General features: G+C 42.2%; 1 protein-coding gene across 5 annotated transcripts in view; it reads left to right on the top strand.

Moving 5' to 3' along the window:
• LOC137631182 (maternal embryonic leucine zipper kinase-like) overlaps nucleotides 1-13,023 on the top strand; it is a 111,171-nt gene that overhangs the window by 31,960 nt on the left and 66,188 nt on the right. For all 5 annotated transcript variants that reach the window (XM_068362909.1, XM_068362910.1, XM_068362912.1 and 2 more), the window contains exons 5-6: nucleotides 4,828-4,981; nucleotides 7,831-7,937. In XM_068362909.1, coding sequence (XP_068219010.1) covers nucleotides 4,828-4,981; nucleotides 7,831-7,937 — 261 coding nt within the window. The remainder of the gene's footprint in view (nucleotides 1-4,827; nucleotides 4,982-7,830; nucleotides 7,938-13,023) is intronic.

Genomic DNA, 13,023 nt, shown 5'->3' with positions numbered 1-13,023 from the left:
GATATGTCTGTACACATCACCAATACTTCACATGCTTACATCACAGAACTTGCCTGCTATTCTAGCATGAAAGTGTTTCCCTCTGCTCATTGGCTATTAATCTATTTCATATCTCAGAGATTCACACCTAGACCATGCTGTCACTACCCAACCACGTAACGAATGGAACCTCCGCTGGGATATGTTGCATCGTCAACTCAAAATGACTATGAAGTAGCTTTTACCTCTATACATCAACTGAGATGCTTATTGCTTTCTGCAGACTACCAATAATCTAGGAAGCAAGGTCACCAGCCCATCTTTGGTCTGGGACGACACCCCTCCGGGGCAAAGAAGTTGCGGCTGTAGAAGTTCCCAATAGGGAGGACAAGTTCCCAGGTCACCACCAGTGGGAAGAGGCCTACAGAACCTTTGGGGTAGATGGCAGTTCTTCAGGGCCGATCTCTGAACAGTAGAAGTTCTCTATTCAGGCCATCAAGTTCCGTTCATGGATCCTCCACCTTCATTAGTTTAGATTCTGACAGTCTGACCATACTAAACATACTTTTTAAAGGAGTCTTCAAGAGATCTACTTTTGGAGAATATGACTAAGAGGTTGGCCTTAGGGGCTATGGGAGAGGTTTATAGATAACTCCTAGCTTCCCCAACAACTTACTTTCTTTGTCTGCATCTTTTCCCTCTAGTGGAGAATTTGACAGGGGCAGGAGATCTTTCATAGAACTCTCATTTTTGAACTGGTCCGTTTTACAGGGTTGTAGACGGTAATCCCAGCCACAGTCCTTCTGGCCATCTGGAAAAATGAATTCTTGTGGACAGTAGTCATGGTAAAATCCCACTTTCAGGTTCCTATCCATCTTGGATTTAGTAGCTACCATAGGTTACTTCTCAGGAACTAGGTCTACCTTTTCAGATGACTGTGGTTGGGTCTTTCCTCAAGTACCTCAGGTCTTCACTAGAATCTTACTTTGTCTCAACCTGGGCTCATGCCTTAGGCATCAGTCTCCTACGGTACCTAGACGACGGGCTCCTACTACTAGAATCACGAACCGTTTATTTGCCACAGGGAGATTCTCCTCGACTTTTCTGGAAGTTGAGGACCCAGCTGATCTTATTGGACTCCAGCCTTGTTCCTTTACAATGTATCTGAAACCTAGACATGAAATTGCCTTTGTCAAAACTAGAGCCTTCTAATCTGCTGACAGGGTATCGAGATTCATGCAAGTGGTAGAGACTTTTCTCAAAAGGGAATCGCTCCCAGCGCATACTTAGCCGAAGCTTCTGGGCCATATTGTCTCTCTGGAGAAGCTGGTTCCCTTCGGGAGGATACATTTTTGCTTGGTGGAGTGGGCTTTCTTTGAAGACCCAGTGGTCACTAACATTGATCCCTCCTGCTGTCTTAGTATCTATGACCAGGAAGGTGGTGACACATCTACACTGATGTCTGAGGCAGGAGTCCTTACTGGCAGAGACTCCTTTATAGGTCCTACCTCCGCAGTTCATTTCTTTTTTGGATGTTCCTTGCCAAAACAAAAAGGGGGAATGCTCACTCTTGAAAGGAGCAAGATCTCAGGCCTTATGGTCCTAGCAGACTAGACCTTCCATATCTATTACCTGGAGTTGGAAGTGATATACAGTACTTGGCATTACTCCACTTATCAGAGACCCTTAAAGACCACTCTGTGATATTGAGTAAATCAATATTTCCACAGTAGTGACCTACATCTAAAAGCAAGGGGGACTGGGTACCCCTCCTACTATGCCAACTAGCAGTAGTAATTTACCTTTGAGTGCAAGCCTAGTGGTGTCTCTCTTGGTGAGTTTCTTTTCTGGGGAGAGAAACGTATTTGCAGAGTATTTGAGCTGACCAGGGACGTCAGAATGGTTTTTTTGCATCCCCTAATTGAATTTGTGATTTTCCCTTACTGTGAACATGTTTGCTATTGTTAAGCTCTCTGTGTATGGTTCTCCAGTTCCTGACTCAAGGTGTGTTGGAAAATGCCTTCCAACACCCTTGGGATGGAACAAATTTTTTACTTTGTCCCTCCCTCCTGCCTGCTTTGCCAGGCACTGAACAGAACCCACCTGTCCCAAGATGTTAGAATAATGCTAGTCACCTCTAAGTGGCCACATGAAGGGTGGTAACCAGACCTGCTGGATTTCATTGCAGAAGTTCCAAGAGAACCTCCAGAAGGCCCAACCGGCCACAACAACCACACGTTTGGAAGTTCCACAAGGTGGTGTGCTACCAGTCCCTTAACTGATAGAGGTTATCCAAATCTCCTCCGAAAGAGATGCTTTTTAGGACATACTGCGAGGCAACTTTTCAGATACCTCCTTAAGTCTTCCACAGAGGTCTACCATAGGAGGGATATTGCTCCACACAGGCCTCTGTTCCCTCAATTGTAGACTTCAGTGTTCCTGAGGATTGAGAAGCGTCTCAAGTCACAACGCTAAGGCTATTGCTTGGCCTTGAGCCAAGTCTTGAGATACTCTTGATTCCTCTGTCCCAAACACAGTCAGGAAATACCTGAATAGGAGAGCCCTTTTCAGACAAGATATTTCTAATCTGTCTTTAAGCTGTGGTCACCCCAAAAGGGAGGTTTCCAAAACACGTTTACGTTTGATTATGGGGATCTATTATGAAAGCCCATACATCTTCAGGGGAAGCTACGCCAGGGTCCCCTCTTTGAGAGGATGATGTGCATGGTCTTGCTGCAGCCTTGAGGTTCTGCAAGAACTGATCAGATGGTAGATATAAATCCTCAGGGGTAGTGCTGCGCAACCTTAGCATCGTGCAAAACTACTCAGTGCCCCAAGTCATTAGTGCGGGGTCTACAAGAGGCAGACCACCTTAATAGGCCACTATTATTTACTAGACTTTACCAATAGATTTTAGATACTTTCTCCTTAGGATATACATTATCGTTGTGGCACAGCCGCTAATATATATTCTTTTCCCTTATGGGATGTTCAAGCCTTTGTTACAGCATCAGCTTTCCTCTGCATTGTAAGGGGGAGCGCTGCCAGGTTCCCCCCCCCCCACCTCTTGAGCAAATGACACGTGTAGTCTTTCCGCAACCGTGGGGTACCGCAGACGAATAGCCTATTCCAGAGACTCATGATCTCTACCATCACTGACCCACCGGACCCTATTAAGCGCGCGGGCACCAGTTCAGCTGATGTAGCCCTCTCAAGGTTCTAGCGTCTTGTTTGGAAGCGTCGGAAAAAGTGAATGAATCAGCCCATATCTTTAGGCCTGGAAGTACTCTTGCTGACTATACCCTAATACAGATGAGAATTACTTGTTTGTACCCATTATGTTTCGTATGTTGACATAATTATCTTGATGCACATTCTTGACAGTGTCATCTCCAGTTAGGTCAATAACTTAGTTCCCTTTGACATTTCGGCCCTGCCTCTTCACGAGCGGGCTGGCTGGTCAAATTGGTTTAGAGTATTTTATTTGTCCATTCCTTTATGGTTTGGAGTATTTTATTTGTCCATTCCTTTATGGTTTAGAGTATTTTATTTGTCCATTCCTTTATGGTTTAGATTATTTTATTTGTCCATTCCTTTATGGTTTACTTATTCATTTTATTTGTCCATTCCTTTATGGTTTAGAGTATTTTATTTGTCCATTCCTTTATGGTTTAGAATATTATATTTATCCATTCCTTTATGGTTTAGAGTATTTTATTTGTCCATTCCTTTATTGTTTAGAGTATTTTATTTGTCCATTCCTTTATAGTATAGAGCTTAAGGTGACTTCCTCTCAATGGAGACCTAAAGAAGACTCCTCATATAAATGCCTTGGAAGTTTGTGTCCGCGTTTGAGTAAACTACATTTGTTCCAACACGGAAACTTCGTCGATGTCCTCCGTTTGGCGGCCTACTTCTCTAGAGGGAATCCCACAGGCGGATGCCTCCGCGTAAGGCTCTGGACGCAGGACGGGCATTGCCATGGCGGCGAGGGGCTCCGTCCTCTGTCTGTCCTTAATCATGGAGGACGTGGCTTCCGTGGGCTTGCCCGACGGAGGAAGCTGTCTCTCCTTCTCCAGGGTCCGTGGTGCCACTTTTGAGGGCACGACGAGGCTGCGACTCCCTCCGCTGGGCGGATTGAGTCGGAACCCTCGCGGTCTTAGGTTAGCCTTCACAGAAAACGGAAGTAGGGTAAACTTCACAAAACTCTGGTCGCATGAGAAGAGATTTCCAGGTACTCCTAAGAAAGTAATTCGAGGTAAGTATGATAGGAAAAATACAAATTACTTAAAATTTGTGATATTTTTAGTATTTGTATTTTTTTTCTAGCCATACAAGCCCAAATCATTTATGCAAAGGTCCAGCATCATCCACCCCACGTCTCGACCAGGATAGAGGGAAGCTTGCTTCGTAGCGCTGCCCAGCAATGGAGTTGCCTAGTAGCTTATTATATAGTTGCCAGTTAGGCATCTTTTTTCTTTCTTCCTTTCTGATTGTAGAAATTTGGCATAGGATTGATTGATTTAAAGTTTTCAGGCATCCAGTAAACGCATATAAATGACTGGTTTGTATAGCTAGGTAAAATACAAATTGTATTAAAAATTTTTGGTTTTTATAGCTAGGTAAAATACAAATTGTATTAAAAATTTTTGGTTTTTATAGCCAGGTAAAATACAAATTGTATTAAAAATTTTTGGTTTTTATAGCTAGGTAAAATACAAATTGTATTAAAAATTTTTGGTTTTTATAGCTAGGTAAATTACAAATTGCATTAAAAGTTTTTGGTTTTTATGCATGCCTTCATTTGAATTATTTTTCCCATTTCAAGTAGTATTTTTTTTTTTACAGGAAAACCTTCTACTGGATGATGATCAGAATTTAAAGTTGATTGATTTTGGGCTGTGTGCTAATCCTGCGGGTGGAATGGATCAGCATTTGGCCACCTGTTGTGGTTCTCCTGCATACGCAGCGCCAGAATTAGTTTCTGGTAGGCAGTACTTAGGTAAGTTGAAAATTCTGTCTCCTGGTAGAGAATACAGGAATGTGATGTTATGCAACAAAATTGTAGACTAATGATTGATGTTTGATAGACATGAATGCTGTAAGAAATTTTAGAGGTTTTACTGATTTCTCAAAAGTAGTTTGTTAATTTAAATAGTTTTCATCTATTACTGATAGTTACACCATTTGTACATACATACATATACCATGGCACTTCCCCCAATTTTGGGGGGTAGCCGACATCAACAGAGAAACAAAAACATTAAGGGGACCTCTACTCTCTACGTTCCTCCCAGCCTAACACCATTTGTGACCCCAAAATTTTGTTGGTGGTACAATCCCTCGTAGATAAAGAAAAGAGAGCATCCATTATGATGCATGCCTATCAGCAGGACTTTAGGAGTTGTTGCAGTTAGTGTTTGAGTAGGTGCAGTGCTGAGCACTGGTGCTAATGTGCAAGTTTCAATACTGATTTCCTTTTCCATCTCCTATCAGTGTGCATTGTCTATTCTGTGAGGTAATTAACCCTTTTACCCCCAAAGGACGTACTGTTACGTTTCACAAAACACATCCCTTTACCCCCATGGACGTACCGGTACGTCCTTGCAAAAAAATGCTATAAAAATTAGTTTTTCATATTTTTTGATAATTTTTTTTTAGAAAATTCAGGCATTTTCCAAGAGAATGAGACCAACCTGACCTCTCTATGACAAAAATTAAGCCTGTTAGAGCAATTTTAAAAAGATATACTGCAAAATGTGCTGGGAAAAAAATAACCCCTGGGGGTTAAGGGTTGGAAATTTCCAAATAGCCTGGGGGTAAAAGGGTTAACATACTTCTTCTTTGGTTTGGATATAGGAAAGTTTCCAATCTTCTAGTAGGGGTTTACTGCTTGGAGGGAGAATCTCTTTCCATGAGAACTTGAGGTAAAATAGTTGTCTCTGTTGAACGGTGTTCCCTATCACTAACTGAATCGGTTAATTTATTAAATATTACCTTAGCATAATTTATCTGGCCGTGAATCTCAGAAACTGCTATCTCCTATTCTTGTCCTGTCATTGGAAAAATTCCAATAAAACTTTTTTATTTTGCTCCTTAGCTCCTTAGTTCAATGGTGTTTGTTCATTCTTAATATAACCAATTACCTATGTTCATGGCATTTTTGTTTGAATTGTCATTATATTTGTAATTTTTTGTGTAACTGGCTTTTCTTCGATGGAATCTCAAGATTCTTTGGCAAGTCCCCTCTCGAATCCTGTTAGGAGCTACCCTTCTTGCGGTATTTGTATGAGCTGTAGGAAATATGATCCTAAGGTGTGTGTTTTACCATCACTTTGCGACTTGCGTTGTTCATGGCCCGAGAGTAAGATGTCAGGGTACGTTAAACATCAAAGGTCTTTACAACGTAAGAGGGCCTTTGAAGAGAGGGAAAAGACTTCGGCTAATGTGGATTTCCTTGATCTGTCTGCTATGGGCTCTGATTCTTTGGTTTTGTGCACCAGTGATGCTGGTTAAATTCTTATGAAGCGAGTTATGAACAGACGGTTCAGTCTTTGCAGCAAATTTTAAACAAGGATATGTCTTAAATCTAATAATTGGACAGAGAAATTAAAATTTGCTTTTAACAGAATGTCTAATAATCGTATGGATTACTTTTCAGGTCCTCACCAGGCACCTGTAGACTGGCCAGGTTAAGAGTATGACATATACCCTTTCTTTGGAACTTGACATGGCTTAAGCCTAGGGGGAACAGGTCCGGGCTGGTGTGTGCTGATAATTTACCCACAACCCCTTGTGTTCCCATAACAGTGCCAGGGAGCACTAAGGTGAGGGTTGAGAGTTCATGGTTTAGGCTTTAGACCAAAGGGAGTTAGTAATCAGAGTTTAGCCAAGAGTGCCAGGAGTTTCATTATTATGGGTCTGATCAGGATGAAGGGGATGATAAGGTTAGGCTCAGGGGCTGTGAACCTACAGATTCCCTTGACCAAGATCATGATGTTGAATTCCGTAGGTTACTCGGAAGCGGAGAGGCTTTCTCTGTGATTTGAGTAGTATGCTAACATAGAAATACTCTAAATAGACCTTACCTAATCATGAATAAGGACTAGGATCGCAAGTATTTTGGTTGGTGTTATGGTGAAATGTGTGGTTCCCTACGTTTCCAAGCTGGGGGTGTCAGGGGGGGTTTGAGTAATGCCTCGGGTAGGGAACGTCGCCATTGGCTTGAGAGATCGGTGCGATTATTATATGGTAACAAAAAACAGACTGAAATAGCTCTTAAATTTTCAGAAATAATGGTTAGAATATATATATATATATATATATATATATATATATATATATATATATATATATATATATATATATATATATACTGTACATACATACATATATATATATGGATAGAATTGAAAAAGTTGATAGATTTTAATAGAGAAAGCAGAAATGTAAGACTGAAAATGAACTTGAAATAAAAATTGAGATAAAGTTCACTGAAAATGCAGAGATGCAACCAATAAGAATTTTTTAATCTACTGGACGGTTTCCGCAATGCTTCCCACTTTTGTAATACATCAGCCACACATTCTCAATATGTGTTATTCATAAGGTTCGTTCGTACAGTATTGTGGAAAGAAAGTGCATTTTGCTGTGAATGGCTGGAAACTAGCAAAATTTGCATCCTGACTTCATTTGTATTTCATCCTTAGTTCTGTGGGACACGGCCTTTAGGGAGAAAAAAAAAACGGAAAAAAATATTTTAGCTTTAGTTCATGTTGAGTGTTATGACAATAGTGATAGTTAGACTTGCAGTTTTGTTCATTGTGTTTACACTTCTTTTTCTTTTTGTAGGTTCTGAGGCAGATATATGGAGTATGGGTGTATTGCTGTATGCTTTGTTATGTGGCTTTCTTCCGTTTGATGATGAAAATCTTGGTGCTCTGTACAGAAAAATTCAGGTAGGTAATATTAAAAGGGTTTACAAATACTCTTCTTTATTTCTGTATCCGGTTCATCGTTTGTAATTATTTCAATCTAATTTTCTCTATGCTTTCCTGAATTTTGTATTTTCATGGCCATAGCAATGCCGTCACTTAGGGAGCCTTTCAATTTGGCTGCAGTGTCGTATGTTAATGAATATTGAAGGCTTTTCAGTAAGAAAGTAAGGCTAAAATGCAGGTTTGGTGGAAAACGGGAAGAGGGAGATAAACTATTCAAAAAGCTGGTCGGTTAGGTAGAGTTAACCAGTAACTCCTAAGAAGGTAGTTCTAGGTAAGTATGTTAGGAAAAATACAAATTACTTAAAAATTTGTGATGTTTGGTTATTGCTGGTCTCTGGAAGTTGAGAAATATGCTTAATGTAGAGTGCCATTTACTTATTGATAAATTATTCTTAACCAGAGAAAGGGATTCAATGTAGTCCTTTTTTGCCAGACAAAGGCCCCAATAACACAATAGCAGCAGAATTTCAACGAGAGCCCTAAAGGTGAAGAATAATTTTAAAATTACTCTTAGGATACTATATATGCAGTGGTAAAAACTTGGAGTCTTTTAACCCTTTTACCCCCAAAGGACGCACTGGTACGTTTCACAAAAGCCATCCCTTTACCCCCATGGACGTACCGGTACGTCCTTGCAAAAAAATGCTATAAAAATTTTTTTTTTCATATTTTTGATAATTTTTGAGAAAATTCAGGCATTTTCCAAGAGAATGAGACCAACCTGACCTCTCTATGACAAAAATTAAGGCTGTTAGAGCAATTTAAAAAAAATATGCTGCAAAATGTGCTGGGAAAAAAATAACCCCTTGGGGGTTAATGGGATGGAAATTTCCAAATAGCCTGGGGGTAAAAGGGTTAATAACTCAATTTTAAAACTCCATCCAACCAATAATCACAGTTTTCTTAAGAATAACTCATCTTAACAATTTCTTCATGCAATTGGTGAAAAACTGCACGCTTATGAATTTCATTTCACCTGTGTAATTACTTACACCATTCCTTATTTTAACACCAATGTTAATGCTTGCTTGCAATGCTTGTTTACTTTCCTGTTCTTGCAATCTTAATAAGCCTTTGTTGTTTTATATTCTTAATTTCATTAAAAGTGCCATCTCAACAACTAATTGATATTAATGCATCCAAAAACACACGTTCTCCAATAGGCAATAAACAATATTCAGTACAAATGTACAGAAACAAGTATGAATTGTTATATGACTTAATTCAACATGCCACTTAATTGTTTCTTGAGCAACTCTAAGAACAAAAACCAATTAACGATTTACTTGGTGAAGAAGGTCCTTCACTTGTACAAGGACAGTTTAAAATCAGTCACTGTGGCTACCAAAGATGGATCTGCCTTCAATGAGAAGTTACTATCTCCAACGCAAACGAAGAGAAGGAAGATATACTGCTAATACTTCTTACAATTATTGCCTCTAGACTTGCTTCCAGTGGGCGGTGCAGGTTGTTTGCTGCTTCCACACCCCCGTTTGTAACACTTGAGAAACTGTGTAGTTACTCTTAAGTGCCAGGAACGTGCTGCTGCCCATGCCATCATGAGCTTTAGGTTGTTGAGCTGGAGGAGGATCTTGTTGGAGAGCCAACTCTATGACTTTACGAATCCAAGAAGAGATAGTGTTCTCGATGACCCTCCTCTTCGTTCTGCCCGAGCTTACAAATAAGGCTGAAAGCTGGGGTCTTGTCACTGCCGTGTGTTTAAGATGATATCTTAAACTCTTTACTGGGCAAAGTAACAGTTGATCTGGGTCATTGGTTACAATACGGAGACACTCCATTCTTAGCAGTAAACTCAGGGATGAAGCCGAGTGTCACTTCCCCCCTTTCCCTTGAATGGACGATGTCATACGAGAGACCATGTAGTTTAGCCATCTTCAAAGTGAGATTACGGTCCGTTCCATGGAGTAGTGGTTTGTTAGTAGGACCCTTAAAGAACCTCAGGACGCAAACCATGTTCCAAGGAAGAGGTCTAATCTCTGACTGGAGGCAAGTGATATCTTAACTCCGTATGAATAAAGAAAACTCCAACGAAGAGGAAAGATCTACTCTATTCACTTTAAAGGCTAGGCTTAAGGCTGAGCGATAGCCTTTCACAGCCGAAACTGAAAGGAGTTTTTCCACTCGAAGGTAAATAAGAAACTCCGCTATTGCAGGAATAGTGGCATTGAGGGGAGAGATACCCCTTCCGCGACACCAACCACTGAAGAATGTCCACTTGACCTGGTACACTGTGGTGGAGGACTTACACAGATGTTTGGACATTCTTTTCGCAGCTTGTCACAAAAAGTCTCTCTGTGAGAGGAGAGACTGGATAGTCTCCTGACGTGAAGCCGAAGCGACTGGACGTTCTTGCAATAGATGTTGGCGTGTGGTTGTTTGAGTAGATTTGGACGTGGAGGAAGTTCTCTGGGTTGATCTACTACCAGTTGCAGAAGGTTCAGAAACCATTCTGCATGATGTCATAGCGGAGCTGTGAGGGTCATCATTAGATTTTTGGATGCCCTGGTCTTGTTGAGCAAGCGTCTAATCAGACAAAATGGGGGAAAGGCGTACACACTGATGTTGTCCCACCGTTGTTGGAATGCATCCTGCCATAGAGCCCGAGGGTCCGGGACTGAGAAACAGAAAAGCGGGAGCCTGAAGTTCAGAGATGTTGCAAACAGGTCCAGAGTTGGGGAATCCCATAAAGTCAGGACTTTTTAGGCTGTCAGAGGATTCAAACACCATTCGGAACCCACTATCCGAGTCGCTCTGCTCAGATTGTCTACGAGCACATTCCTTTTGCCCGGAATGAAACAAGCTGACATTGTTACTGAATGATCTCCTGACCATTTTAGTAAAAGTAAAAGTACCGCCTTGTTTTTTTTTTATGTAAGCCACTACTGTGGTGTTATGGCTCATCGAAACCACCGAGTGACCTGCCAGCAGCTGATGGAACTGTTGGAGAGCTAGAAATGCTGCTCTCACCTCTTAAGAGATTTATGTGCTGTCGTCTGTGAAGAACAACAAATCCGGAGGAGGGACAAGAAGATCTTGGCCTTTGCAGAGATTCTCCTCTGCCACCCACCATTGCAGATACGTTAGTTGTTCCTGGCCCATTGGCACTAGGGTGTCCTGGGATCCAGTGTGCTGGTTCCACAAGGACTCTAGATGCCATTGCAGGGATCTTATCCTGAGGCGACTGTTGGGAACAAGATGGATTAGGGAGGTTAGATGACCTAGGAGGCACAACCACTGTTGGGCTGGCATGTTTTCTCATCTGAGGAAGAGACAAGCCACTTCTCTCAGTCTGTGTACTTTGTCGTCTGCTGGAAAAGCTTTTTGTATGACGGTGTCTACAGTATTAACATACCGAGGTACACTATTCTCTGTGATGGAAGCAGTGATGACTTCTTGAGATTTATCACGATCCCAGATCCTGACAAAACTCGAGAAGCATATCTCAATGATGAAGAAGGGTCATCTTCGAGTCTGCCAGAACTAGCCAGTCGTCTATGTATCGTAGGATATGAATGCCGTTCTTGTAAGCCCATGTTGACACTAGGGCGAACACCATGGTGAAGACCTGGGGTTCTGTTGAGAGACCGAAACAGAACATTTTATTGATAGTGTCTTCCATTGTGTATGAACCTTAGATATTTCCTTGAAGATGGATGGACTGGGATCTGGAAGTATGCGTCCTGGAGGTCCAATATGCACATGAAGTCCATTGTTCTTATTGCTTGAATGATCTTGACTGCCATCTCCATACTAAATGAAGTTTGAAGAACAAACTTTTTCAGGGGTGAGAGATCTGTGACTGGTCTCCATCCTCCAGTCGCCTTTTACACCAGAAAAAGTTGGCTGTAGAAGCCTGGAGACCTCTTGGAGAGCGCTCTTCTGCAGCATGGTCTGGACTTTGGGCCAGCTTCTTAGCTGATCCCTTTGCATAGGACTTGGAGGAATTGGATTTCGAGTCAGAGGAGGGGGAGATTGTATGAAAGGGATGTGATATCCTGAACTGACCACTGCGATCGTCCAGGGATCAATCCCGTGGTGCTGCCACATCAGCCAGAGGCATTGCAGGCATCCTTCCAGTGGTGGTGTTATGAGAGGATTGCCCTCCCTAGCAGGAGGGCCCACCTTGGCTGCTTCCTCTACCACCTTTCCTTCCTCTGAAGGATTTCCCACCTTTCTGGTCTGGTCTCTGGGGGTGTCGAGGAGCCCTCCCAAAAAGTCGAGACTGATGACCTTGAGTCATGGCTGTTGAGGAGAGAATCCTTGGAGGCTTTTCTCCACCTGTCAGCTGCTCTTTAAAGCACTTTAAGATTGAAGAGGGAAAGTCCCTCGAGGTTTGAGTTCTGAAGGTTCGGTACCTGGCTGTGGAAGCTTCCTATCACTGTATCCCTTCGCTTCAGAATCACATTCGCCTACAAGTTGACCGTGTGATGGTGAATGAATTCCAAGGTACGGGTACTGGACATGAAAGATTCCAAGGACCGCCTGATTGTCTCCTTGGAAAGATCCTCAGAGCGAACAATGTGGCCCAGAGACCCGAACCATAGATTGAGCCACGAAGCAGCCTGCATGGCATACCTCGCGCCTTGCATTATGTTGAGTAGCTCAGAGGTAGAAAGGGAGGCTCCTAAGGAGGCTGGTCTCTGCAGTGGAACGTTCGGTGTGAGAGATTCCACCGACAGGTCTAGAGTCAGGGTAGGACGAGAATCGTCCTGAATCTTGTAATACTTCCTGTGGAGTACATAAGGAAGTGGCAAAGATCAAGTGGGAGATCCTGCTCTAAGATAGCTAGAGGCGCCTGCTATCTGAGAGATAACTTTTCCTCTGGCTGCTTTAAGACCTTTTGACCAAGGAAAAGCAGCACTGGTCTTGGGTGGCTTCTGAGATCCAAGGATCTGATCCAGAACCATGTCCTTGCCTTCTTATGGTGCAAAGCAGGGATCTGATAACTTGTTGAAGGTCCTCATGCACGCAAGGACTTGCCAGAAGGCATGTTCCGACTCTTTACTCTCGACTTCAGAGTGGA

This window comes from Palaemon carinicauda, chromosome 39, assembly GCF_036898095.1.
Source record: "Palaemon carinicauda isolate YSFRI2023 chromosome 39, ASM3689809v2, whole genome shotgun sequence".
In the NCBI taxonomy this organism is placed as follows: domain Eukaryota; kingdom Metazoa; phylum Arthropoda; class Malacostraca; order Decapoda; family Palaemonidae; genus Palaemon; species Palaemon carinicauda.
This window is presented reverse-complemented; position numbering and strand designations above follow the sequence as displayed.